The sequence below is a fragment of the Cynocephalus volans genome, chromosome 5 (genome assembly GCF_027409185.1).
Source record: "Cynocephalus volans isolate mCynVol1 chromosome 5, mCynVol1.pri, whole genome shotgun sequence".
In the NCBI taxonomy this organism is placed as follows: domain Eukaryota; kingdom Metazoa; phylum Chordata; class Mammalia; order Dermoptera; family Cynocephalidae; genus Cynocephalus; species Cynocephalus volans.
In genome coordinates this window covers 157,015,408-157,040,066 of record NC_084464.1, presented here as the reverse complement: position 1 = coordinate 157,040,066, position 24,659 = coordinate 157,015,408, and the positions used below count along the sequence as shown (strand labels likewise).

The following is a 24,659-nucleotide window of genomic DNA, read 5'->3' as shown; positions in this document are numbered from 1 at the left end:
CGGGGAAGGCAGTTAAACAAGAACATTTTGTTCTAGCCTACCTTATGTTTCAAGCCAGCTTTCTGCAAACACGGAGTTCTTTAAATATTATTTTACGCTGAGGCTATTTTGTATTCCAACACCAAGTGTTGTGATCTTTATCACAACGATGTGACACGCAAATTTAAGATACGTGTCTCCGCCACCGCAGAAAGGCAGGCATTCTTGGGGACAGAGAATTATTCTGCAAAACGCAGACACTGTGCATAGTTTCGGGGACTCTGCGGTCCCAGCAAACCTCGGAGAGCTCCGGGTAACCCTCGTGTTGTTAAAATTTGGTTAGAGGACAGCCCTTTTCCTGCCAGGAAAAAAAAATGACTAAAAGCCGTGCACAGGGTTCACCATCGCCAGACTGGGCGCCCAGTGCCCTTCGCCCGTGGCCCCGGGGACAGGGCGGGGACGGGCACGGCTCTTCCAGCCGCAGCCGCAGACTTTGCTGGACGTTTCTTGGGGGGAGGACACGCGAGTCTCACCCAGAGTCCCAGAGTCGCTCAGTGGGGCCGGGTGTCCGCAGGTACCTGAAGGTGAGCACTGGCCCAGGCTGGCTGCAGCACGTGTCAGGACAGCAGGTCACGATGACGCCCGGCCCCGCAGGCCCGCGGAGGGGACAGTGAGACACAGGGCAGCTGTGGCCGTGCCCTCACATCCATGGGGACCCCAGCCGCAGGGAGCCGCCCTCCTCCGCGCAGGCCGAGGGTCCCCGACACTCAGCGGCAGGGACAAACCGTGACAAAGGCCAGGTGACACACTTTAGTACTCGCAACCACACGCAGTGAGTCGTGAGTTTCATTTCGTCACACAACTTTAATGGGGGAAATAATTGAAACGTAGTAAATGCCTCCTGTGTGCAAAATGCTATGGCAGGAGCTTGTAAGGGTGAAAGATGGAAGTGGGTCCCCGCTCTCTGGTCACTGGCACTCTCGTGGGTGGCGCTGGGACCGCCGAGGCCAGGGAGGGTGACCCAACCTGGAACAGGCTCCCCTAGAGGAGGCGGGACTTGAGGGGACTCCGAGGGAAGGGCGGGCTTCCAAAAGGCACATGTTGGGGTGCGTGGCCTTCCTGGAGGGGACGGCTGGTGAAAGGCCTGGGGACTCGGAGGGAACTTTCAGGGAATGACGGTCGACTGTGCGGCCAAAACGCATGACGAGTGGGGGAGGGGAAGAGGGACACTCAGAGGAAAGCCCAGATCCCCACCCCACCCCCTTTCTTTAAAATTTCTAACTTGACCTTTCTAGGAGATCCATCTATTAATCATTAGGTGGCCAAAGTCTGGGGCGATATTGGAGTCTTCAAGGAAATTGTGAACTCTTTGGGAAAATAATAATCTGTGCAGGAAGCTGTTGACACTAATATAATTACGGAATGCAGGGCTGAGTCACTGGGTGGTCCCAGGAAGAGAGAGGCCAAGTGAGCTCAGGGTGAAGAGAACTGATTCCTGAGCGGGTGCTTCCCAGGCAAGCTGGGTAAACAGGATGGGTGAATGCCCTCCAGGTCTCCTCACCGAAGTCAAGACCGAGGTGGCAGCTGAGCCTGGAAGAAGAAAAAGGACCAGAAATGACCTCGCAAAACACACACACAGAAGTCACAGCCCCCTGCAGCAGAGCTTACTGTCCTTAGAGACTCGCCACGGTAAAAGCAAAGCCAGTTCTTTGGACAGAAATAGGTTGTGACCAAGAGCCAAGTGATAAAAGTGCTGGCATGAGAAGCACTTCACGGGTGTGGGTTTCAACCTGACCCAGCAAGAGCCGTTTGAGTTCCCTTCCACGTTCTGAAGACACTTGGCATGCGGGATGACACAAACCTGCTTTTCAAAAAAGTTCACGGGAGACAAGAACTTGGAAAAAGTAACACTGACCTTTTTTTTTTTATTTTTAATTTTTGGCATGACTGCTCCAATTTCACACTGTTTTTACAAATGTTTCTACTGTTCGGAAGACTGCAATCAAAATTATTGTGAGATTTTTAGAATTAGGACCTGTCCTCCACAACTCTGTTTCCATGGTGGGAACCATACCCCGACAGGGCCACGCTAGTGACAGGCAAAGGAATGACTCCTCAGTCCCCCATCAGGGCCAGCTGCCTATGGTGGCTTTCCATCAGTCACAAAACATACCTATTAATTAGATGTTGACTGTCAAAATCTCCAAAGGGTGGCACCTCCCTCTGGGTCTCCCAACAACAGTCAGGTCTGTAAGAAGATACAAAAAATATTCCTGCTTTAAAAAATGCAAGCCAGGGGGCTGATGGGAGAAAATAAATAAATAAATAAAAATTAAAAAAACAAAATGCAGGGGCCTTAACTTACTCTTTTCTGTTAGCGTATTTCCTACTCACTTTTGATCCTAGATAGCTCAGCACCTCCCTTGGTTGCTAAAGTAGGACACAGTAGGTCCATAGAAGAATTACTGATAAGTAGAAAAATCTGTCAACCATTTCTGCAGGTATTTTTAAAGATGATGTAAACTGCACTCTATTTATTATTATTAATGAAACTTACAAAAGGAGATTTTGAAGTTTCAGGATCATGCCCGAAATCTGTCTCTCTCTGCTAGGTAAGCACTCCCCATAAGCCTCTGCCTGGATTTGTCTGACATATATTAATCTATAATTAATCTAGACATCTTGTCTCCCTTTATAAATGAGTCACTTGAAGGGTTATCCCTGAGGAAAGGTATAGAAAGAGCTCTGGACTTAGGATCCAGAGACCAAGGTTCAAACATGGCTGAGTGACCCTGGGCAAGTTAATTGACCTGAGGAGCCCCAGTTGTGTCACGTACAAAACAGGGAGAATGACGTACTGCAGAGTGCTGTGTTGATAATCATGTGAGATGAGGTGTTTGAAAATACCTAGCACAGTCTGTGCTGTATGTGTAGATGTTAAGTAAGACTCACCCCCCTCCTTTCTAGGTTTGGATTCATAGAACGCAGAGCTCATAATAGAAACCGAGGAACTAGGTGATATCTAAAAGAACATTACATGCTGGGATGATGGAGGCACCAAAGTCATTTCATTTAATAAAGAGTAGTTTGGGGGCTGGCCAGTTAGCAGAGCTGGCTAAAGTGTGGTGCTGATAACCCCAAGATCAAGGGTTTGATCCCTGTACCCTCCTGCCGCCAAAAAAAAAAAAAAAGAATAGTGTGTTTGCTTGGGAGGGGACAGTAGTGGTTGAGTAGAGGAACCTGAAAGTTGTATCTCCCAGAATAGAATTAGGATTTAAGATGGAAACCTTAGAAGGCAGGCTCCATTCCTACATAACCAGGAGCTTTCTGCCTGGTTAGGACACGGTTTCTCGGGAGTAGCAGCGCCCTCAGCACTACAGGACTTCAAGAACTACCTTAAAGAGACAATTTGGTAATCTGGTAGGGGATGCTGCAGAACCGAAAACACCAGAGTATGGATATGACATTGAAACGCATTTGGCCCTGAGACTGAATGTCAGTGAATGCTCATGTGTAGTCCCATAATTCAGTCTAAAAAAAGAAAAAGGAAGAAGATACCAGATTAGAAGGAATTTTTCAAATTCAATATAATTTATAGCATTTGCATTTAAATCATTTTTTCCTTTTAAAATATTCAGTTACCATAATATTGTTAGCAAACATTTACCCCTTTATTCCACTCCTCAGAATAGTAGTTACTGAAATGAACATGTTTGTACGTCTACTTCTTACTACGTTCTATAATAAATTTAGACATGATCTTCTGCGTGAGGAAGAAATATAACCCCCAGCAACAATCAAACCTCACTTAAAAATTCAAAAAGTTTTTAAAGTACATATCCAAAGGGAAATGGCACTTTTGTTATGTCCAACTAACTTCCCCATTGTCCTCTGTTGATGACTGAGTTTGTAGTGAGGGACATCTGTGGCACTGGAGGAACTGACAAGAATGAGATGACTGACCATTGTAAAGAAACTGAGACTCGGAGCTGGAGGAAAGGGACAAAGGCCACTTAGGGCAGCTGCAGGCACAGAGCGGTCCTGAGAAACGGGAAATCACAGTGCAGTGGATTTGAATGAGCAGGAAGGAATCCTTTCTTGACACCAAGACTTGTCAAAACTGTTAAGAAAACAATAAGAACCGTGGAGTGGTGAATCATCCGACAACACACCTGGATCTTGACTGATAATAGCTATGGCTGTTAAGGGTGAAGATAACAGGCAAACTTTTTGGTCACAGGATCCCTTTAGAAAATTATTGGCAACTCTAAAGAGCACATTATATCTATCATTATGTACCACAGGAAAAATTAAATTGAGAAAATTTTAAAACAGAACAATACATAAGACTGCATTTCTTTAGCCGTCTGAGCATCCTACCTCATGTAGCTTCCAAAAAACTCCAGCATGTACACAAGAGGATAAGAGTTAAAAAGGTAAATTGCATCTCATTATTATTACAAAAGTAGTTTTGACCTTGCAGACCCCCAGCTAGAGTCTCAGGGATGCCCAGGGGTCTCTGAACATTATTTGAGAACTTCTGATGTAGAGCAAACCCGGAGTTCTTGTCAGGAGAAGAGGCAAGTGGACATGCCCATGATTGCCCCAGCCTTCTCCCGCCAGAGAAACATGCTTTAAATTTTCTTTCTTTTCTTTTTTTTTTTTTTGCATTTTACATATTGGGATTCTGGAGTCATCTTCTTTTGAATATAGAATTCCATGGCCAAAAAAAAAAAAAAAAACCCAAAACAGTTTTAAGCCACTGGTTGAGTGTATATCGTGTAATACAGTGCATAATAAGAGAAGAAACCTAAGAATTCAAAAATATATGGTCTTCATTTTTAAAAAGACGAAAATATTCAATTGAGGATTAATGCTTTGTTATAAGAACAGTGCACACATTAAGTTTCTTAGATGAGCCCAAAAAGTAAGTCTGTTGAGTGGAAAAAAAGTTTATAAAATACATTATGAATACATATGAATATATTATGATACACATTCTATAATCTATAGAGGGCTATAGTAATATTTTATTTCCACTATTTTATGAGTAAATGAATATATTCTGAAATTTTTTATTGGGTATCTACCATATGCCTGGCACTAGGCTAGGCACAGCATAAATGCCCTTTATAATTAAAAAAAATCAGTGAGTTCATTTTGGAGATTTATAAAGGCAGGAGAGGGGTCACGAAAGGGTGGTCACATCTACGGCTGCCTTGGGGATGCTGGGTGGACTCTGGCACTGTGGCCGTTTTGAGAGAGGGAGTCCCCAGCCAGAAGCCTGAAAACTGGGATCTGTCCTTATTTCTATCATCTCCCAAGACACTGAATTACACAAAACATTTCAGCTGTTCCGTGCTTCCCCCGTCGAGACCCCATAATGACCTCCTTTCAGTGTAAACACAACAGAGCTCTCAATATGAAAATGTCTTAGAATTAAAGATGCTGCTGATGAATTAAGCCAAGTTATTTTTAAATCCTTTATTGAAAATAACATATGTCAGAAGCACACACATAAGTCTAGCAGCACCCAAATCAAGGAAGGAGCCACCACAAAGCCTCTCTCTGGCCCCTAGCATTTCACGACCCATCCCTTGGGGAGACTGCAATTCTGGCTTCTAAGAGCACAGATTACTTTTGCTGCTTTTGTGCTTTGCGTTAATGGAAGCGTGCAGGGTATGCCCTTTTGGCTGCTTTCATTCAACTTTGTACTGTGAGATTCAACCTTACTATTGGCTATAATATAGGCTGTTCATTCTCAGTGCTATATAACACTCCACAGTGTGAATGTTTCACAGTTTATGTCTCCATTCTACTGTGAAGGTTTTGAGCAATTTCACATATAGCCTTTTACCTGTGGAAAGACCAGGAATTCTTTCTCATGCAGAAGGAGAGATCCACAGATGAAATTCACCATTTCCTTTCTACTTTAATTGGTCTGATCAAAGGAAATTTTTGTTTTCCTTCCATGTCAGAATTAGAACTTATCTGACTATAAATTAAGTATTAGTCATTTTGACTAGGAGTCACAGAAAGGAAAAGGGAGTTAATAGGTTGGCAACTGATTCCAGTGGGTTCTCTTCCTAATTCCAAAGGAAACTGGCCTGGCTTTGGATGCTGATCATTTCTTGAAGGAGGGACCATGTCCTGGGTTTGTTTTTGGTCCTGTGACAGTGTCTACACCGAGGAACACTAGTCAATGTGTGGTACTGGTGGCCCAAGCAGATGGTGGGCGGGAGGGAAGCAGCAGCCAAACACCATACCAAAAAAAAAAAAAGCACCTGAAATTACCATTTTAGAAAATCAAACAATGTTTATGCACAGAATAACACAATTTTTTATTCACACATCCCACCTTTGACATTAATCAGAGCCTTCACCGATGGGCTGTATGTCATCTTTTCCACTCCTAGTAGTTTACAGATTTTTTACTTTGAAGTGGAAGAAAAAAATAAAAGAAGCAAAAAAGAGCCATAGCTGCCCCAAAAGGAATGAGGAAGTGAGAACTCTCAGCGGCTGGCTGGCTGTGCCTGTGTGACAGCCCATGATGTTCTTTCCGGTCTCAGTAACATTCTGAGTTTCCACCTGCCCGCCCCCTGCCGCTTATAATGCAGAGCACGTGAAGTCAGAGCAGCTCAGTCTCCGAAGCTCTGCCAGTGGATTAACAGGAGCAAAGCGTCATGCTGTTTCTCCCGTTTTCCACAGCTCACTGGAAGTAAAAGAACTCTGGCTAGAGGCCCTCCTGAGGGTAAGTACTATAAATTAACATAGCTAGAAATTATAAACTGCCTAGCAGGTCATGGGTCATTAAGATCATATGCAACAGAAAACAGCTAGACTGTGGAATATGCACCAGTGTTAGAAAAACTCGGAACATGGAGTGCTTTGCTTCAACATGAAGGTTGCACTTTTTTTGGTATAAGAATTCTGTAAAATGATATCTTTGTTTGATGTTTACTATAAATAGCATCCTGGGAATAAGTTTTTTCCTTTTTTGGGTTGTGAGAAAATTCATGCAGAGCACTTAATACGGTGCCTGACCTATAATGAGCACTCCAAAAAAATGTTTGTTGTGGTGGTGATTGGTATTCAGATTACGTCGCTTGGTGGGAAAGTAATAAATGAACAACAAAGTTTGGGATGGTAAAGATTTTCAGCTTAAATAATTTAGAAATAAGTGTGTTCAGATGGTGTTCTTAATAGCATAAGACATTTGGTAACATAGAGCTGACTTTAAATGTAAGCTTTTCTGATAGTTTCAACCTGTGTGTTTCGGCCAAGTGGCACTGAAATTGGCCAATGTATTATATGTGTACCTCCTAACTCTCTTCCAAATGATTTGTTGTAGACATAGCCAAAGCCACACAAGAGTGAAGTTCATCACTGGACAGTCAGCCCAGAGTCTAATGAAGTTGATAAGCAGCTGCCATGCTGTACGTACCCCTCTGGCGTTTATTAATTTGTATTTTCTAAAGCAAGAGCCAAAAGATGTTTACCTAATTTTACTTTTTCTCTTTTAGCCAAAAACACTAAATGCCAATAATATGGAGACATTAATTGAATGTCAATCAGAGGTAAGAAAGCGATTTTTAAAATCTTTTTATCTATGCTGTGAGAATATGGAAAACTTTCTGTTTTAATTTAATATTATTTAGATTAATTATCAGAGTAGAAAATTAACATTATAAATGCAGTAAATCAAACACATTAATTGGGATCTTATATGATAACAATCAAGACTTTAACATTGATTCTAGGAGCTAGAAAAAAATCAATGCACTCTGCTTAATTTTTAATGTGAATTAGATGTTGTATGTGTATTTTGTGAGGAAAGACTGGGAATGTTTCTTCAGTCATTATTTTCAGTTGAAATAAATATATTTTTAGGGTGATATCAAGGACCATCCACTGTTGGCATCATTTGAGAGTGAAGACAGTATTTGCCAGCTAGTTGGTGAGTTTTGAAAATATATTGATTTTTTTGAATCATAATTGATTGTACATATTTGTGGAGTATAGAGTTGAATATCAATATCTGTGTATAATCTGTGATGAACAAATCAGCATAATTAGCCATACTGATCTTTTATCTAAGTGCTAACAACAAGTGTTCTTGGTTTGCAAAACCACAGTGTTTTACTCTACTAGGAATTTTTTTTCATAAGTGTTCTTTTAAAGACCGCAGAACATTAACACTTAAATGGCAGGCATGCTCCAGCTTCCTAGAGCAGAGAGCAGTCAGATAGGAAAGATCCTCTCTATAGCCAGTCCCCCAGCTCTGCAAAGGGTTTTTAGTGGGCTTAAATCTCCTGGCCATTTATGTTTTGACAATTAAAGCATGCATACATTTGAAAAACACACAGTGCCTTTTCTGTTTCTTCCTTCTCTAATGGAGAATGCATCTAAGAGCCCGTGAAGCAATTGTCACTGAGCTCAAATCCCAAAGAACCCACCATTCGCTCTTAATTTTTTTCATAATGCACTTTATTGTAAGATAACCCTGACCCAGTTCTCCTGAACTATAATAAAAACAAGCCACTTCTCTCTCATTCTTCTTCCACGTGCCAGTGGAAACATGTATAGAAAAATACGCCAATACAATTATAAAATATAGCTTTTATAATTAGAAAAAATAGAGAGACTTTTGAGGTGCAACACCCACTGCACACGTCTTCTGAATTTTCGAAGGATAGAATATCTTGGTAATGTTCTATTGATAATTCCCAGTTATCAGGTCTAGGTTCAAGCCTTCCTGCAGCAATTGGTGCTGGTCCCCTGCCTTAAAGCAGCAACCTGGAAATCCCAGGGGACTGCAGGTGGGCTGAATGATGTAGCTCCCTCTAGTGGCTGCTTGGTGCTAATGCCGCAGAGGGTTAATGGCCAGCTCTGCTCAGTGTCTTCAAATAATATTGAGCAAGTCACTTCCTCTCCTTATGTTTCATTTTCTTCACCAGTCAAAGGAGGAAACTAAAATAATCTATTTCACCTCAGAAATATCCCCTAAAATTATTAAGGTCCATATGTTAAGATGGTTGTTTATGACCTGCACAGTTAGGTTTTGCTAATTTTCTGTAGCAAAGAGCTGCAGAAGGGTGAAAACAGGAAAGGCGGGGACTTTGAGGAACCTTGGTGTTGATGTTTAAGTGTCCGTTACCCTGGTAACAGCGTGGTTGTTTTTCAGTAGGTTTTTCTAGATTAAGATTCACGCCCTTTGCTTTCTTGGTTTTTCAAAATTATTTCCCCCACATGGCATATTATAGATGACATTATGTGGCCGACAAGATCCATTTTCTTATCTGGACCTTTGCTTATTAACATGGTGATCTGATTCCTCTCTGCTTTGTTTTCGTGGGTGTAGAAGTTAAGAAAAGAAAGAAGGTGCTGTCCTGGCCCTTTCTCATGAGAAGGCTCTCCCCTTCATCAGATTTTTCGGGGGCTTTGGAGCCCGAACTGAAAGTGTCACTATTTGATCAGCCCTTGTCAATCATCTGCGGTGAGAACGACACACTCCCCAGACCCATCCAAGTAGGTGCTCATTTACTCATAAGTCTACCTCAGTTTTCCATCAGATGTGAAAAGTCCTTGGGAAATCTGGCTGCAGTTCTCATGCTACACTTGGTGGGGCTGAACTGCACTCTTGGAAGTGGTGCTCCCACATATTTGTGCACAGGAGAATGTCTGACTGCTTACATTCTAAAAATCCGTTGCACTTGTCAATGAGCATGGAGTGGCAATCCCTCCAGTCCTCTGACTTCACAGAGTTAAGAATGCTGAAAATGTGTCGCTTCTGAAGAATCAACAGGCATAGATGGAGTATAGAGTATATGATCAGAAACCCAGTTTGAAAGGAGAGAGTCCCAAAGTCATTTCAGAATATGCAAAATTAGAGCTTTCACAATTTGCATCTTCTTAGAAAAAGGGCAGTGCTGAGGAAGACAGTTGATAGCAACTGGACTGAAAGCAAAAACTGGCCTTAATACTTTTGCTAATAGAGGAGAGAACTAACTTAGAGAGAGAGGAGAGTTTATGACAGGTAGAGTTAAGAACTGTTCGTGTACATTATTTTAATTTTCTTCCTCCAACCTAGACATAGATTTTCATGTATTACTAGCAGCAAAGTGTGTGTCTTCAGACGAAGGGTGACCATTTCCTGTCCCTATGCTTGTTTCCTTAGGATATTCTCACCATCCTATGCCTAAAAGGCCCTTCAACAGAAGGGGTGTTCAGGAAAGCGGCCAATGAGAAGGCCCGCAAAGAGCTGAAGGAGGGGCTCAACTCCGGGGGCGCCGTGGATCTGGAAGGTCTCCCCGTGCACCTGCTGGCCGTGGTGCTTAAGGTGAGTTCACAGCATTCGTGCCAAAGAACCCGCTCTGACTCGCTCGTTCTCAGCAAACAAGAAATGGGCTCTTCTCCCTACAAGGCAAAGTCATCTAGTCTTAGAGTTTAATTTTTTTTAGTGAAGCCCTTTATTTATGTATATAAGCATCTCTTTCTGTGAGCCCAGATTCCAACAAAAAGGGAGGCATTAAGTTCCTCCAGAATTTTGATGAGAAAAGACAGTTCGATTGTCCTATGGCTGAGTCCGAACCCCTAGATCTGGCGGCCCCTCAGAAGTCACCCACCTGGGGATGATGCCTCGTACTTGGCCTGTTGTTAGGAAGTTGCTGAGAGAGGATGTGAGCTCAAGGGGTTCCTGACATTAATCACATGCAAGATTAAAGGGGGCACAGTCTAGGATAGGACGCACAGAGAGTTCCCTGAGATGAAACCCAACGGCACGTTACGCAAGAAAAAAGAAGCCAACAGGCCCCCTCTCACCCTCCAGGACTTCCTCAGAAGCATCCCCCTGAAGCTACTCTCCTGTGACCTCTTTGAGGAGTGGATGGGCGCCCTGGAGAAGCAGAAAGAGGAGGACAGAATCGAGGCCCTGAAACAGTGAGTCATCCATGCGATTCCCGGGCAAGGCTCCCCTTCCTCTCTGTCTTTTCATTCTTTCCACAACGGTCGAATGCTTCATGATGCGTATTTCATGAAAATCGTGATGTTTAGGAAAGCAGAGCGGAATTGCATATCCACTCCCAGAATAAATACTAAGAGGTGTCCTGGTTTTTTTTAAAGTAATTTTAGCCAAATAAAAGGAGAGGCTTCTTCAAAAAGAAGACAGTGAACTTCAATGCTCACAAATTCCAAGAAGGGATGGGAGTGTAAGAAATTAAGGAGTTTAAAAAGTCTGAGATAAAATCATACCTGAAAGATTTAACACAGACTCACCAGCAAAGTGTAGGGATTTGGAGTTTTCTTTAACCTACATCAATTGGTGTTGTGCAAGGCAAGAATTCTTCCATAAAATATGCCTTAAAATGTACCAGAACAATCTGGAAGGGATTCTTTTGTTCATAAAATTCCATAGCACATTTCACAACCTTATAATTAACCAAAATGAAAACTGTATAAGAACAAATGCCCGTGAGAGTAATAATAATTACGTATGTAAATGGAAAGTGTGGCCTATTAGTGACTGGAGAATCCTAATTGCCTCACTGTAAAATGTCAGCGTTTTTGCCACGTCCTAAGAAAGCCTATCCATGTATTGTAATTGTCCCACGTGGCTACGTACGTTCAACGAAATATTTATAGAATCGAAGACATTGAGTGTCTGTCCCAAAATGAAAATCCTAAGATAATCACAGTAAGTTTCTACCTAGACATGAAGCTGTTTCATAACGGTACCTTCTTATGAGAAATGAAAATGATCTGTATGTTGGAGTTGCCATTTCAATTTCTGAAAAAAGTGAGACTTTAAAAAGCCTTATTATCAATTTTAAAAATCATGTTTATTAACATGGCATTTAATGCAGTTACTGCTTCATAGGTTAGGATCTGGATAAATAATAAAGGGTTGTGTTATTGGTGTCCCACTTATAAAGACCGGTTTCTTAGCTTAAGACCTTGTGGTCAACCAGTTTCGTTCTGTGTCAATGGCCACTGGAGGAATCCGAATGAACATTTCACAATATTACTTGTGAAAATGCACCTTCCTCATTTTAAAGGAAGTCTGGTTTGGGCAGAAACTTTCAACTTGCTACACTAAAGCCAGATAGGCCGTTAGCCTCCTTGAAAACTAACATCCCTTACCTTCATTCCAGGGTTGCAGATAAGCTGCCCCGGCCCAACCTCCTGCTACTCAAGCACGTGGTCTCAGTGCTGTACCTCATCAGCAGGAACTCCGAGGTCAGCAAGATGGACGCCAGCAACCTGGCTATCTGCGTCGGACCCAACATGCTCACCCGAGACAGTGACCAAGATTTGTCATTTGAAGCCCAGAAAGACTTGAACAATAAGGTTTGTTCTGCTTATTTTCAAGAAATTCCCAATTTAGATCTCACCATCTGTTTGCAAAAGCCCAACAATGAAATATTCCCGAATTCTCCAACTGACTCAGGATCACAGTGAAAATACAAGACACAGAATGCTTTTGTAATCATTCCACTGTCTTAGATATGTGCATTTGAGGAAACTGAATAAATCTGTGTCTTCTGTCGTCCTATGAGACAGAAGATAAGTATTAAAGATTTTTATGTCACTATCTCCCAAGATAGAAAAAGACCTATTGCTTTTTTCATGTGTGCAACACACTGTCAGTCCCACTATCACTTTGGGAAACTACTTGCTTAAAAGAAAAATGTATTTACTTTAAAATAAAAGACTTTTTAAAATTGTTAAATAAAAAAAGCATGTCTCAAAAACACCAAATAACATCTAATTTTAATGTATATGATTGTTACCAAATTTCTGTATTCTCTTTTCAGACACATGAGTCTCTAATTCTCATTTTGGTCCCTCCTCGATAGTTGACCCCCACAACATCCCCAATCTTTCCCCCTTCCTAAAAAAAAAAAGGTCTTTAAACTGACAACCTGCTTATTTTTCTTGACAGATTAAGACATTGGTGGAATTCCTCATCGATAACTGCCTTGAAATATTTGGGGAGAACATTCCTGCAAAATCCAGTATCACTTCTGATGACTCCCTGGAACACACTGACAGTTCAGGTACAGAATGTGCTGTCCATCCATGACGACGGTGGGGCGACGTCCATGCCAGTCTGACAGTCCATGCCAGTAATGTAAACTATCTCTGGTATTTGAAGCAGAAGTTACCTTCACAAATCACTAAGTCAGACTAGGCTCAAGTCCGTAAGGAAGTCGTTAAACATGAAAACTTCGCCCTTTAATTTTCCTGCGGTGCTGCCTCAGATGCAGACACTCGGCTGCAGTCTGGAACTTTTCCTGTTCCTACTCTAAATCACAGATAACTGCTCATTTTTCCAAGTATTTTTTGGCTATAGAGATGGGGTGAGAAAATTTTCTTTCCGTATAATGGAATATGAGTTCATTAAAATGGCAATGGGTCCATGAAAGAGCCATGCAAAGGATCGATCTGAAAGTTTAAGACCAGTAAATTTTCAGTGAAATGCTGTCTTCTCTTTTCTCATTCTTATTCTTTCTCCTCCTCTTTCCCTCCCTCCCTCCTTCCCTTTTCCTACTTTTCTTCTCATCTCAAAATAAATATGAAAAGAAACCAAGTTTTAATGTGGCAAATTTGTTGTCACATCAAGCCCCAAAGTCGTTCCACCAAACTACCTAGTGCCATGACTGGTGTGAACAGGGTAAACTGCAGGAACATGTATTTCTAAAAGAACCTGAACAAAAAGTCCAACTGTCCCTTAACTTCCCCCAGACGCATCGACCCCGCAGAATGACTCAGCCTACGACAGCAACGACCCCGACGTGGAAGCCAGCAGTGTCCTCAGCTCCCAGGTGCCCGCAGTGGCGGCTGCAGGCACGCACATCGGGGAGCCCATCAGCACGGTGGCCAGGCTGGGGGGCGTCCTCAGGCAGCCGGACAGGAGACACTCAGAACCTGGCACGTCATCCTCACGAGAGTGCCTACAGAGCCGGAGAGCAAACCAAAAACTAACGAAAAGCCAGGACGACTTCACCAGGCCCCGGGCAGCCTGTCGTGTGCAAGGGAAGGAACCTGAAGACCCCTTCCCCGAGGAGGCCTTCGCTGCAGTGCATGGCACAGGCAGGGGCCCGGGGGACCTGAAGACCAGGAACTTGCCCCAGGGCCCAGTGTGCCCACGGGGACCAGTGCCCAAGGCCTTTTCCAGTGGCTCGCTGGATGGGTCCTCCGACAGCTCGCCCGTGGCCTCTCCTTCCAGTCCCAAAAGGAATTTCTTCACCCGACATCAGTCTTTTACCACAAAGACTGAGAAAAGCAAACCCAACCGAGAAATTAAAAAACACTCCATGTCGTTCTCCTTGGCCTCTCACAAGAAGCTGCTGAGCAAAGCCCCCAGTGCTGGGTCTGGGGGATCCAAAGGCTTCCCCAGAGACCAAGCCAAGAAGGATGTTAGAAAAGACAGCCAGCTCGCTGGCCGAGTCGTCCAGGAACACGGGTGTGGCATCCACAGCCAGGCAGCCCCAGGCTTGGGCTTGATGTCCTGTGCGCTCCTGGTGGACGAGGTGTTCCAGCAGGTGGATCAGAGGAGCCCCGGAAGCCCGCCGTCCTATGCAGAGGCCATCCTGGGCCAGGCGTCTGGGCTCGCTGCCCATGGAAGCCAAACGGTGGCAAGTATGCGGGCCAGGGTGCTCGGCGGGGACTCCACAAGGCCACCTCTCCTGCCTCCTCAGCAGGGAGGGGACACGAGAAACAGATGCAGTGCAGAGCCCCCTCACCAGCACAGACTCTCGCCCATGACTGAGTGCTGGAAACAGAGCAGGACTGTCAGTGCTTCTGAGGAAATTCTAGGACATGTGACTGTACCCGGCAGACCTGAGCTCCACCGGCTGAGGACCGCGTCCGAGTCTCTGCAGAAAAATAAGCAGGACTATCTAAGGCGACAATGCAGCCAGCCGCTCTTTGACGCTGTCCAGCTCCAATATGCTAAAGAATCCTACATTTAGGAACAGGGACCATCCTCCATGACATAGCTTGTGGTATCTCTGTAAATACATGACTATCTAAAGAACTGCTTTTAGATTCTGTTTTCAAAAATGTCATTGAATAAGCTCCTTTAGAAAGTTGGGTAGATTCCTCCTCAGTGAGGACAGCTGCACAATGGTGGGCGTGTCGGATGGTGTGTGTGCACCTGAATCTGTGCGATGTGTCACAAATGAACAAAGTGTATTATGGTCAAGGTGTTAGGTGCAAAGCATGTCTACATAAATCCCTGCACACCTTCGCTTGTGTACCTGCGGTAAAGTACATTGCTGTTCTCTGCCTCCTGGGGCGGTTTTCTATTGATGAGTGTTTAAAAATCATCTTTGCTTTTTTAAATGTTGCCTCAAATGTCATGCCATTTGTCACATTTTCCACAAACTCCACTTAGGGAAAAGTGTTTAAGTCTCTGGTAGTTTACTCTACTAAGCAGCCTTGTGATAACTAATCACCACAGTAGAAGAAACAGACTGCAAGAAAAAGAATCCAGTGTTTGGCGTTATCAAAGGTATTACAAACTCCAGGAAAAGAAAAGGCCATCGTGAAAAATATGAAAAGTACTTAAACATATTCTTTCAATTATCTCATTAAATTTCATCTGAGGTAAAATGCATTACGTCAATATTAACTCATTCATAGCACTTTGAGTTTCTTTGCAGGTTAATGATGTCTTATCCAATAGTGTAGAGGTAAATGATTTTAGATGCATTGGGGGCCACATATAAACTTCAATGTAATTTCACTACAATAAATTGCCTTCCTTATTCAAAGTAAAAATGTTCATTCTTTACTAACATGCTACCTCCTTCCCCTCAGTTAATAGAAATCCACCAAAAAAAGCATTCGCACATTGGTTTACTCAACAAGCATTTACTGAGTATATATTCATCATTCCAGACTAATAGGCAAGACTGGGAATCTTGCATTTAGGAAGAGACAGTCCCTGTTCACCAGGAGTTTGCAAAACCATAACAAGTACCCCCATCAAGCCATTTTTTTCAGCAGGCAGTCATTCAGAGGACAGAAAAATTTAGTATACAAATACAGGATAATAAAACAAATGTAATATTTCCCATTTCCAGTGAAGTAAGTCTTTCAGTGCTTTTACATATCTTACCTCATTTTTATGATGCTCAGTTTGATTATTAGTAAACATAATGGTAAAAGGTTTGTCATGTATTAGAACTTTACTGCTCAATGATTAAGATATTTACCCAGTATCTTAGAGAGATACTGGATTTCAAATTTCCTTATTTTATCAGCTTTTTTCATAAAACACTGTGCAGGCTTTTGATTTGTTATAGAAATATGTCTTTGTTGGCTAGCTACCAGATGGTGAACACCTACTGATTTCAGAGATCATTTGTTAATAGTGTCATACAAAGTTAATAACATTGTAAACCAGATTGCTCAAGGCAGCATGCTCAGACCTAATATTAAAAATACCTTATTTAAAAACACCAATAATATATAAACTCAGAGGAGCAGATCCTCCCTCTCTGACTGCTAACTTAATAAAAGCAATCCCTTGCAAGGGTTGGACACTAATAGAAGTAGTTACAATTTTAGCATCTACCATGTGCCAGGCACATTTCAGAATTGAAAAAAAAAAAATTCCCCACCATGTTCTTAGTAACTTCTTATTGGGAATCAGAGAATACTCATCAACAGATCATTAAGGGTATAAGCTAGGAAGCTTCAAATGCATTCCCACTTTACCATTGACCTGACTTCCATGTGACCCCACTCAGGTCACAAAGATCTTCCCCAAATTTCCTTCTTTTTAAAAAGTAGGAATGAGACTGGAAGTCCATGACTGCTCCAATGGGTTCCAAGACAGGAAGCACGTAAGTGTTGTGGTTTGCTGACAGACACTTACGAGCTGCTTGTAGCCAAGCAAATGTCATTCTTGTGACTGTCTTTGAACGGTGGAGGAGACGGTCGCAGTGACTATTTCAAATATTACCCAGCGTGGTGCTGCCACCTCTATCCATGCAGTGGCTTCCACGTGAGCTCGTATTAGTTTGCAAGGGCTACTGTAAAAAATAGCACAGACTGGGTGGTAATAAACAGAAACTTACTGCCTCCCAGGTCTGGAGGCTGGAAGTCCAAGGCCAGGCTGTGGGCAGGGTTTGTTCTTTGTGAGGCTGTGAGGAAAGGGTCTGGTCTGTCTTCTCCTGTGTCTCTTCACATGGTCTTCTCTTTGTGTGTCTGTCTCCAAATTTCCCCCTCTTAAAAGGACACCAGTCGTACTGGTTTAGGGGCCACCCTAATGACCTCATTTTACCTGTTTAAAAGTCTGTCTTCAAATACAGTAATTCTGAGGCACTGAGGGTAAGACTTCAACATATGAATTTGGGGGGGTCGGGGGGCAGAGAGATGGACACAATTCAATCCATAACACCTGGTTTTATAAAATAGTACTTAATGATACCTTAATCACACCAACAATTTAATATTTCGCCATTACTAGAGGGCTAAGGCTTGCAGTGAGATTTGGATGATACTGAAATGATACTTTAGTCAAAGATCTGGGAACACCAGAGCTCCAACCTCCTAAAAACCCATACAAAGACAAATGTGCCTGACACCCCAATGCAAGGTATATGCTTAAACCAGGTCGGAAGTCAAAGCCTAAGTACGGACTTCAACCTAAATCCAGCTCTGACCCTTGGGAAATTTTCTCTTCTCCTATAAAGAAGGGGAAGTGTGGGTTGACACATGATATACTGTGATGATCTGCAATGATATACTATGCTCCCCAGCACTGCCCATGACTGAAAGAAATTAAAACTTGATCTAGAAATGTTGGCTTGTGGGAGTTAACTAATGGTGGATGCCTTTCCTGGAGCTGAGCAAAACTGCAATGTTCTCAGAGCACAAACCCAACAAATACACCTGTGTTGCACTGGGTTCCTTAGCAGTTGAAACAGCAGCTATGGCTTGTGACACTAATAAAACAAATAACAGCTAATAGACACAGTGCTTCCCATGGCCATAGTTGAGAATGTCCAAACAGCTATAAATACTGTTTACCCTAATGCACAATTAAAAGAATAAATTTATTGATAAGTTTTCCTGCCTGCAATTGCCCTGGAAGAACTGCCAGCACAGGCTGTCCCCCCGAAGGGTCAGGCAGATGGAAACCCACATCAGATGGGATCCCACGTATTTCAAGTTTCTTCTGTAATTGAATTATGTAGCCTTAGCTCTTCATCTGAAAAAGGAGAATTACTGAGGAATCAGAAGTAGAAAGAAACATTTTCCTAGAGATGAAAGTAAAAACTTCGCCCTTTAATTGTCCTGCAGTGCTGCCTCAGATGCAGACACTCGGCTGCAGTCTGGAACTTTTCCTGTTCCTACTCTAAATCACAGATAACTGCTCATTTTTCCAAGTATTTTTTAGCTATAGAGATGGGGTGAGAAAATTTTCTTTCCACATAATGGAATATGAGTTCATTAAAATGGCAATGGGTCCATGAAAGAGCCATGCAAAGGATCAATCTGAAAGTTTAAGATCAGTAAATTTTCAGTGAAATGCTGTCTTCTCTTTTCTCATTTTATTCTTTCTCCTCTTTCCCTCCCTCCCTCCTTCCCTTTTCCTACTTTTCTTCTCATCTCAAAATAAATTTGAAAAGAAACCAAGTTTTAATGTGGCAAATTTGTTGTCACATCAATCCCCAAAGTCTTTCCACCAAATTACCTAGTGCCATGACTGGTGTGAACAGGGTAAACTGCAGGAACGTGTATTTCTAAAAGAACCTGAACAAAAAGTCCAACTGTTCCTTAATAAAAATTTTAAGGAAGGAAGTAAGGCTATTACTATTTACAAATTATATAATTAGGTACCTAGAAAACTCAAGAGAATCAACCAAAAACAAAAACTACTAGAAATAATAAGAAAACATGTTCAGCAAGCAATATGTCAAATTAATAGGCAGAAATCAACAGCCTTCATACATAATAACAACAGTTAGAAAACATGATAAAAGAAAAGGCCTCACATACATGACTACAAATAGATAAAAAACATCTAGGCATAAACTTAGCAAAACTCATTTGACAAAAACTTGAAAATGTTCCTGCAAGACAAAGAAGTAGAGTTGAATAAACAGAAGCACTTGTTATATTCTTGGAGAGTAAGACACAAAATCACAAAACATGTTCAGTTTTCCCAAGTTAATTTATATCCTTAAGGTGATCTCTATAAAAGAACAGTAGGGTTTTTGTTTGGTTTTTGGTTGTTTTCGATGCTTACTGGACCAAAGACACTGAATTTGGAGATCATATCAAAAAACCAATAAGCTCTAAAAGGAAAGAGAACTCCAGAAAAGAGTCACCATGAGGGAAAACCAGCCCAGCTGGATTTAAGCCATGCTCAGTGCTCGAACAGTTGGGTGCTGGAGCTTTAAGAAACACACACCAACAGCACACACACAGGCAAATACACTCAGGGCTTGAGTACATAAAGCCGGTATTCCATACCAGTGGGCAATACAAAGACAATTCTATAAATAGTGTTGGTGTGTGTGGGCGGCCATGGCGGGGGACACACAATGTTGGAACAATATTTCACAATAAATGCCAGGATAAATTCTAGATGGACCAAAGATTTAAACGTGGGAAGAGAAAGAATTGAAGTTCTAAGAGAATAAGGAAAAGTTCATATATAATCTCAGAGTGCGAAAGCCCTTTATAACATGACTTCAAATCCAGAAGACATGAAAGAAAGTAATGACAAGCTAACAACATAAAAATCAGCAACGTCCTCATGAGTAAAGCGCCACAAATAAAATCAAAAGATAAACGACAAAGTTAGAAAAATACTTACATCTCAACTAACAGAAAAAGGGCCAATTTCCATAATATGTAAAGTTCCTGTAAAATGATAAGGGGAAGAACAAAACTCGATAAAAAATGTGTAAGGGATATAAATAGCCAATACATAGAAAAAGAAAGACAAATGGCCCTTAAACTTGAAAAGTTACTCAAACTCACTCCATTTTTAAAAAACTGAAACTACACTAAAACACTATTTCTCCCACCAGATAAGGAAAAATCTAAAAGTTTATTAATACACTGTACTGATGAGGCTGTAGGGAAACAGGGATTTCGTTCATTTCTGTGGGAAGTGGACATTGATGTGAGGGGTGGGAATGGGCGTGGTGTGTGCGGATAACAGCAAAGACACCAGTCCTGGGAGTGTGGCCGGGGGGGTTCGGGGTGCAGGCTCCAGAGACAGGCTGTCTGGGTTCAAATCTTCAATCTATCACTTGCCATCTGACCTTGAACAAATTACTTAATCTTTCTGTACCTGCATTTTTCCATCTGCAAAATGGGGATAACAATACCACCTACTCTAGGGCTGATATGAAGACTAAAGGAGATAAGAGGCATAACATGCTTCACAGTACGGGAAACCCATTAGGCAGGAGTTCAAAACATGCTAGTTCTCCGTGTGAACATGAAATTTAGATTACTTTCCACAAATGTGTTTGTTATATTACTTGCTTCCATAAACTCAAGTACAGTAAACTATACAAATTCAGATTCATATTCATAGAGAGAAATTTTTAATTTCTCAATGTGACTTTTTGCTATTTGAGCACAGTGCTTTTCAGAAATGTAACCTATATGTTCAAGCCCTTAATGCACATGGTTAAGTATTAGAAATCCTGAAAGATGAAATTACTTAACTTTGTTTAGATAACAAAGGCTGGTGAGTTCATGTTTAAATAGGGGCTCTTTATTTGAATTGTCTTTCATTTCTTCTTACAGTGAAATCTTAACACTAATATAAAATATAATGTGACAGTTTAGCATATAAGTACTTATAAAGTGTTAAAATCCCCACTTGGAGAAGATTATCCAATTTCAATGAATCTAGTTTTTAAGCCCAAGAAAAACCTAGAAAAAATAAATGTAAAATACGTAGGAAATAAAAATATTAAAAATAATAAGCTGAAAAGAAATGCTGACAAATTCATATGTTAATTCTAAAATGCATTAACTCAGGGCTGGCCCGTGGCTCACTTGGGAGAGTGTGGTGCTGATAATACCAAGGCCATGGGTTCGGATCCCTATGTAGGGATGGCCAGTTAGCTCACTTGGGAGAGCGTGGTGCTGACAACACCAGGTCAAGGGTTAAGACCCTCTAACCGGTCATTTTTTTTAAAATAAAAAAAATAAAATGCATTAACTCTACACATTCTATGCATTTTCTGATTCTTCCTAAATTCTTTACATAATTTTAATTTAGTTACATAATTAAATAGTTTCAAAGAAGAGTTTGCTATGATCTCAGAAACTGATAAGAAGCTATGCATCTTAAGTTCTTTACCCATGACCCTGTGATATATGCCATTTCACCTTTCTGTTTCAATATGCTCATATATCTGTTTTACCCTTCATATGTAATTCAAATTGACTCTGTCTACAATTAGGGAAGGGAAAGGAAAATGGTGAAGGTGTTTTGAAAGATTAAAATTTTTCACAGTTAAAAGCAAAACATACCTTAACTACTCTGGGGAAGTGTTTTGACTTCACTGTTTGGGAAAGACTAACGGTTTGGATAAGAGGTCAATTCTCAGGACATTTATTTCCTTTCTAGTTTCTTCTTCACTCCTGCATTCTATGCACAGCAGCATGGTCTAATTGGAAGAGAAAAGAGTTTGGGCTGAGAACTAAAGTCTGATCCTAGCTTCACTTCCTACATGAATGTCACCTTTAGCAAGTACCTGAGCATCTTTTTATCTCTGGTCCGTCATCAAGATAACAATGTTTTATTCTTCCATAGACTTATTTATTATCAAATTTATTGAGGTATAACTCACGTGCAGTAAACCACATCCATTCAAAATGTACAATTTGATTAGTTTTATCTGATATACATACTCATGAAAACACCACCACTGTCAAAATATGGAACACAGTGTTGATAATACTTTGTATTGTTAGATTTTTGTTGCTGTTCCATTTCGTTTTGTTTTTTCATCCATTCTAGTGGGTATGTAGTACTATCTAATTACAATCGTGATTTGCATTTTCCATTGATTAGTGACGTTGAGCATCTTTTCTTATGTTTATTGACCATTTGTGAAGTATCCAGTCTTATACCCACTTTTTTATAATTAGGTTGTCTGTCTGAGAAGTACTGAGTTTTAAGAGAACTTCATATATTCTAGATGCAAACACTTTGTTTTGCAAATATTTTCTCCCAATCTGTGGCTTGTCTTTTTGTTTATGTTTTCTTAGCCATGCCTTTGGAGAGCAAAGACTTTTTATTTTGCTGAAGTTCATCCTAATATTTCTTTCTGTTGTAATTTTTGCACGCATTTAACAAATCTTTTCCTAAAGCAATGTCACTAAGGTTTTTCTCCTGTTTTCTGCTAGAAATTTTATAGTTTAAGGCTGCACATCCTGGCCAGCAATGGAGCTGGCCCAACGCCCAGGGATCCTGAGAGATGGGGGCTAGGCCAGCCCTGCCCCTGCCCACACCTAGATCCTAGAACTTGTTTATTAACCATGTGTGTTTCTTTGGGATGTGTGACTTATCTGCTCATGTCCTTCACCAAGTTTCTACTTAGATTTTTCTAATTCATTTATAAGAGTTCTTTTTGCAATAAGGATGCTAATCTTTGAGTGTTTTTTTTTGTTTTTTTTTTTTAAAGTAGAACATAAAATAATGGTTACCAGAGGCTGGAAGGGATGGGGGGAGGGGGAAGATTAGAGGTGAACTAATGGGGACAAAACTATGCCATCTACCTTAAGTGAATCATTGTGCAAGACATGCATGTATTGAAACAACACACAGTACCCCACAAAAATAAGCATAAATAAAATTGAATTTTTTTTAAAAAAGAAATTTTATAGTTTAAGATTTTACATTTAGGTCTATGTATGATCCATTGCAAGTTAATTTCTGCAGATGATGTAAGGTAAAGGTCACTGTACTTCTTTTTTTCATATAGGAAAACCACTTTTTCAAAGGACTCTTCTTTCCTCATTGAATTGCCTTGATGTCTTTGTCAAAAATCAATTGTATAGGTGCAGATTTTTGGGGGGGCTCTCTATTCTGTTCCATTTATCTATATACCTGTCCTTTTGCTTATAGCACACTGTCTTGATTACTGGAACTTTATAGTAAGTCTTGAAATTAGATAGAGTAAGTCCTGCAACTTTGTTCTTTTTTAAAATTATTTGGGCTATTCTAGGTCCTTAACATCCATATAAATTTTACCATCAATTTGTCAATTTCTAGGGATTTTTACTGCATTTGAATTGAATCTATAGATCAATTTAGAGAGAATTGATTTCTTAAAATTCTTGAGTTTTCCATTCCATGAAAATAATATATCTTTCCACTCATTCAGGCCTCAAAGTTTCTCTCAGCAATGTCCTTTGGTTTTCAGTGTACAGAGTACATCTGTTATTAAATTTATTCCTAAATATTTTATTTTGGGACCTATTATAAATGGAATTGTTTTTTCATTTCATTTCCCAGTTGTTTGCTGCTAGAATATAAAAATAGAATTGATTTTTGTATTATAACCTTATATATTTTGCCATATTCACTTATTACTTCTAGCTGTTTTTGTAGATCCTCAGGATTTTCTACATAAACAATCATATTATCTGCAAATAAAGTCAATTTTGCTTTTTCTTTTCCAGTATTTATCATCTTATTTCTTTTTCTTTCTCTATTGCAATGGCTAGGGCCTCCAATTCAGTGTTGAGTAGAAGTGGTAAAAATGCATACATTTGCCTTTTTCCTGATTTTAGCAGGATATCATTTAATGTCACCATAAAGTATGATGATAGCTGTAGGTTTTTCATAGATGCTCTTTATGAGTTTGAGGACGTCCTTTATATTCTTAGTTTGGTGAGAATTTTTCTTGTGAATGGCTGTTGCATTTTGTCACTTTTTTCTACATGTAAAAATTATCATATGGTTTTTTTTCCTTTAGTCTGTTACTATGGTGTGGTACATTGATTTTCTAATGCTAAGCCAACCTTGAATTCCTGGGATAAACTCTAACTGGTCATGATATATTATCTTTTAAAAATTCTCACTATGTAACAGAGATGCAAAAAAGGATTACTCAAAGCAACAAGAATGCAATGAGAAGCCCAAAGGGACCGCACCTCAGCAACTCCTCTGTTAGTAGGAGAAAACTGGGTACAGCCCCAATTCAAAGTTAGCTTCTGTTTTTATTGCAAAAGACAAGGACGTTTCACAAGAAAAATCAGTTGATTCAATCATTTCAAAAGAACACAAAGACATGGGCAATGTGACAAAAGTTACCTACAGCTAAGTACAGCTTAAACAATGGAAACTAGTAACATCATTTAAATTAACAAAGTGACATTCCAAAGAATAATTTGTGAAAGGCTAAATTGATCAAACTGTGATCATTATCTAGTCTAAAATATAACCTCTCCTTAAATGATTTAAGTAAAAGTTACATTCTTCTGATTAAATCTAAATATAATAGTCTCTAAAGTTTCCACCAAACAGCTTGCCCTTAGCAAACATTTTTTCACATTTTCCTTACAGCAATTCTTTCAACATCATTTAACAAAATCAGTACATTAACAACCAGTTAACAATCAGTGTGTACAATCCCTTACCTAAACAGTGATTAGGGCTGATTAGATGGGCTGTTGCCCGCTAG

The 24,659-nt window shown here is 40.7% G+C and overlaps 1 protein-coding gene and 1 long non-coding RNA gene across 4 annotated transcripts; one reads left to right on the top strand and one right to left on the bottom strand.

Annotated features, from left to right (window-relative positions):
- Positions 1-1,424: 1,424 nt before the first annotated feature.
- LOC134377764 (uncharacterized) lies at positions 1,425-2,407 on the bottom strand. Its single transcript, XR_010023567.1, has 3 exons — positions 2,345-2,407; positions 2,153-2,227; positions 1,425-1,569 (listed from the first exon to the last, which is right to left on the bottom strand). It is a non-coding gene; the product is annotated as an uncharacterized LOC134377764 (long non-coding RNA).
- A 4,186-nt stretch (positions 2,408-6,593) lies between these two features.
- Positions 6,594-15,762, top strand: TAGAP (T cell activation RhoGTPase activating protein). Of its 3 annotated transcripts, none has more exons than XM_063097527.1 (10): positions 6,594-6,730; positions 7,331-7,415; positions 7,503-7,556; positions 7,870-7,936; positions 9,341-9,507; positions 10,157-10,318; positions 10,808-10,917; positions 12,129-12,324; positions 12,920-13,034; positions 13,723-15,762. In XM_063097527.1, exons 2-10 carry the CDS (start codon positions 7,389-7,391, stop codon positions 14,949-14,951), a joined length of 2,127 nt encoding a protein of 708 aa, XP_062953597.1. In that variant the 5' UTR covers positions 6,594-6,730; positions 7,331-7,388; the 3' UTR covers positions 14,952-15,762. The 3 variants fall into 3 exon arrangements, with proteins under 3 accessions (XP_062953597.1, XP_062953599.1, XP_062953598.1); XM_063097529.1 differs by lacking the exon at positions 13,723-15,762 and adding an exon at positions 13,561-13,713; XM_063097528.1 differs by lacking the exon at positions 6,594-6,730 and adding an exon at positions 6,816-6,883.
- Positions 15,763-24,659: the final 8,897 nt, after the last annotated feature.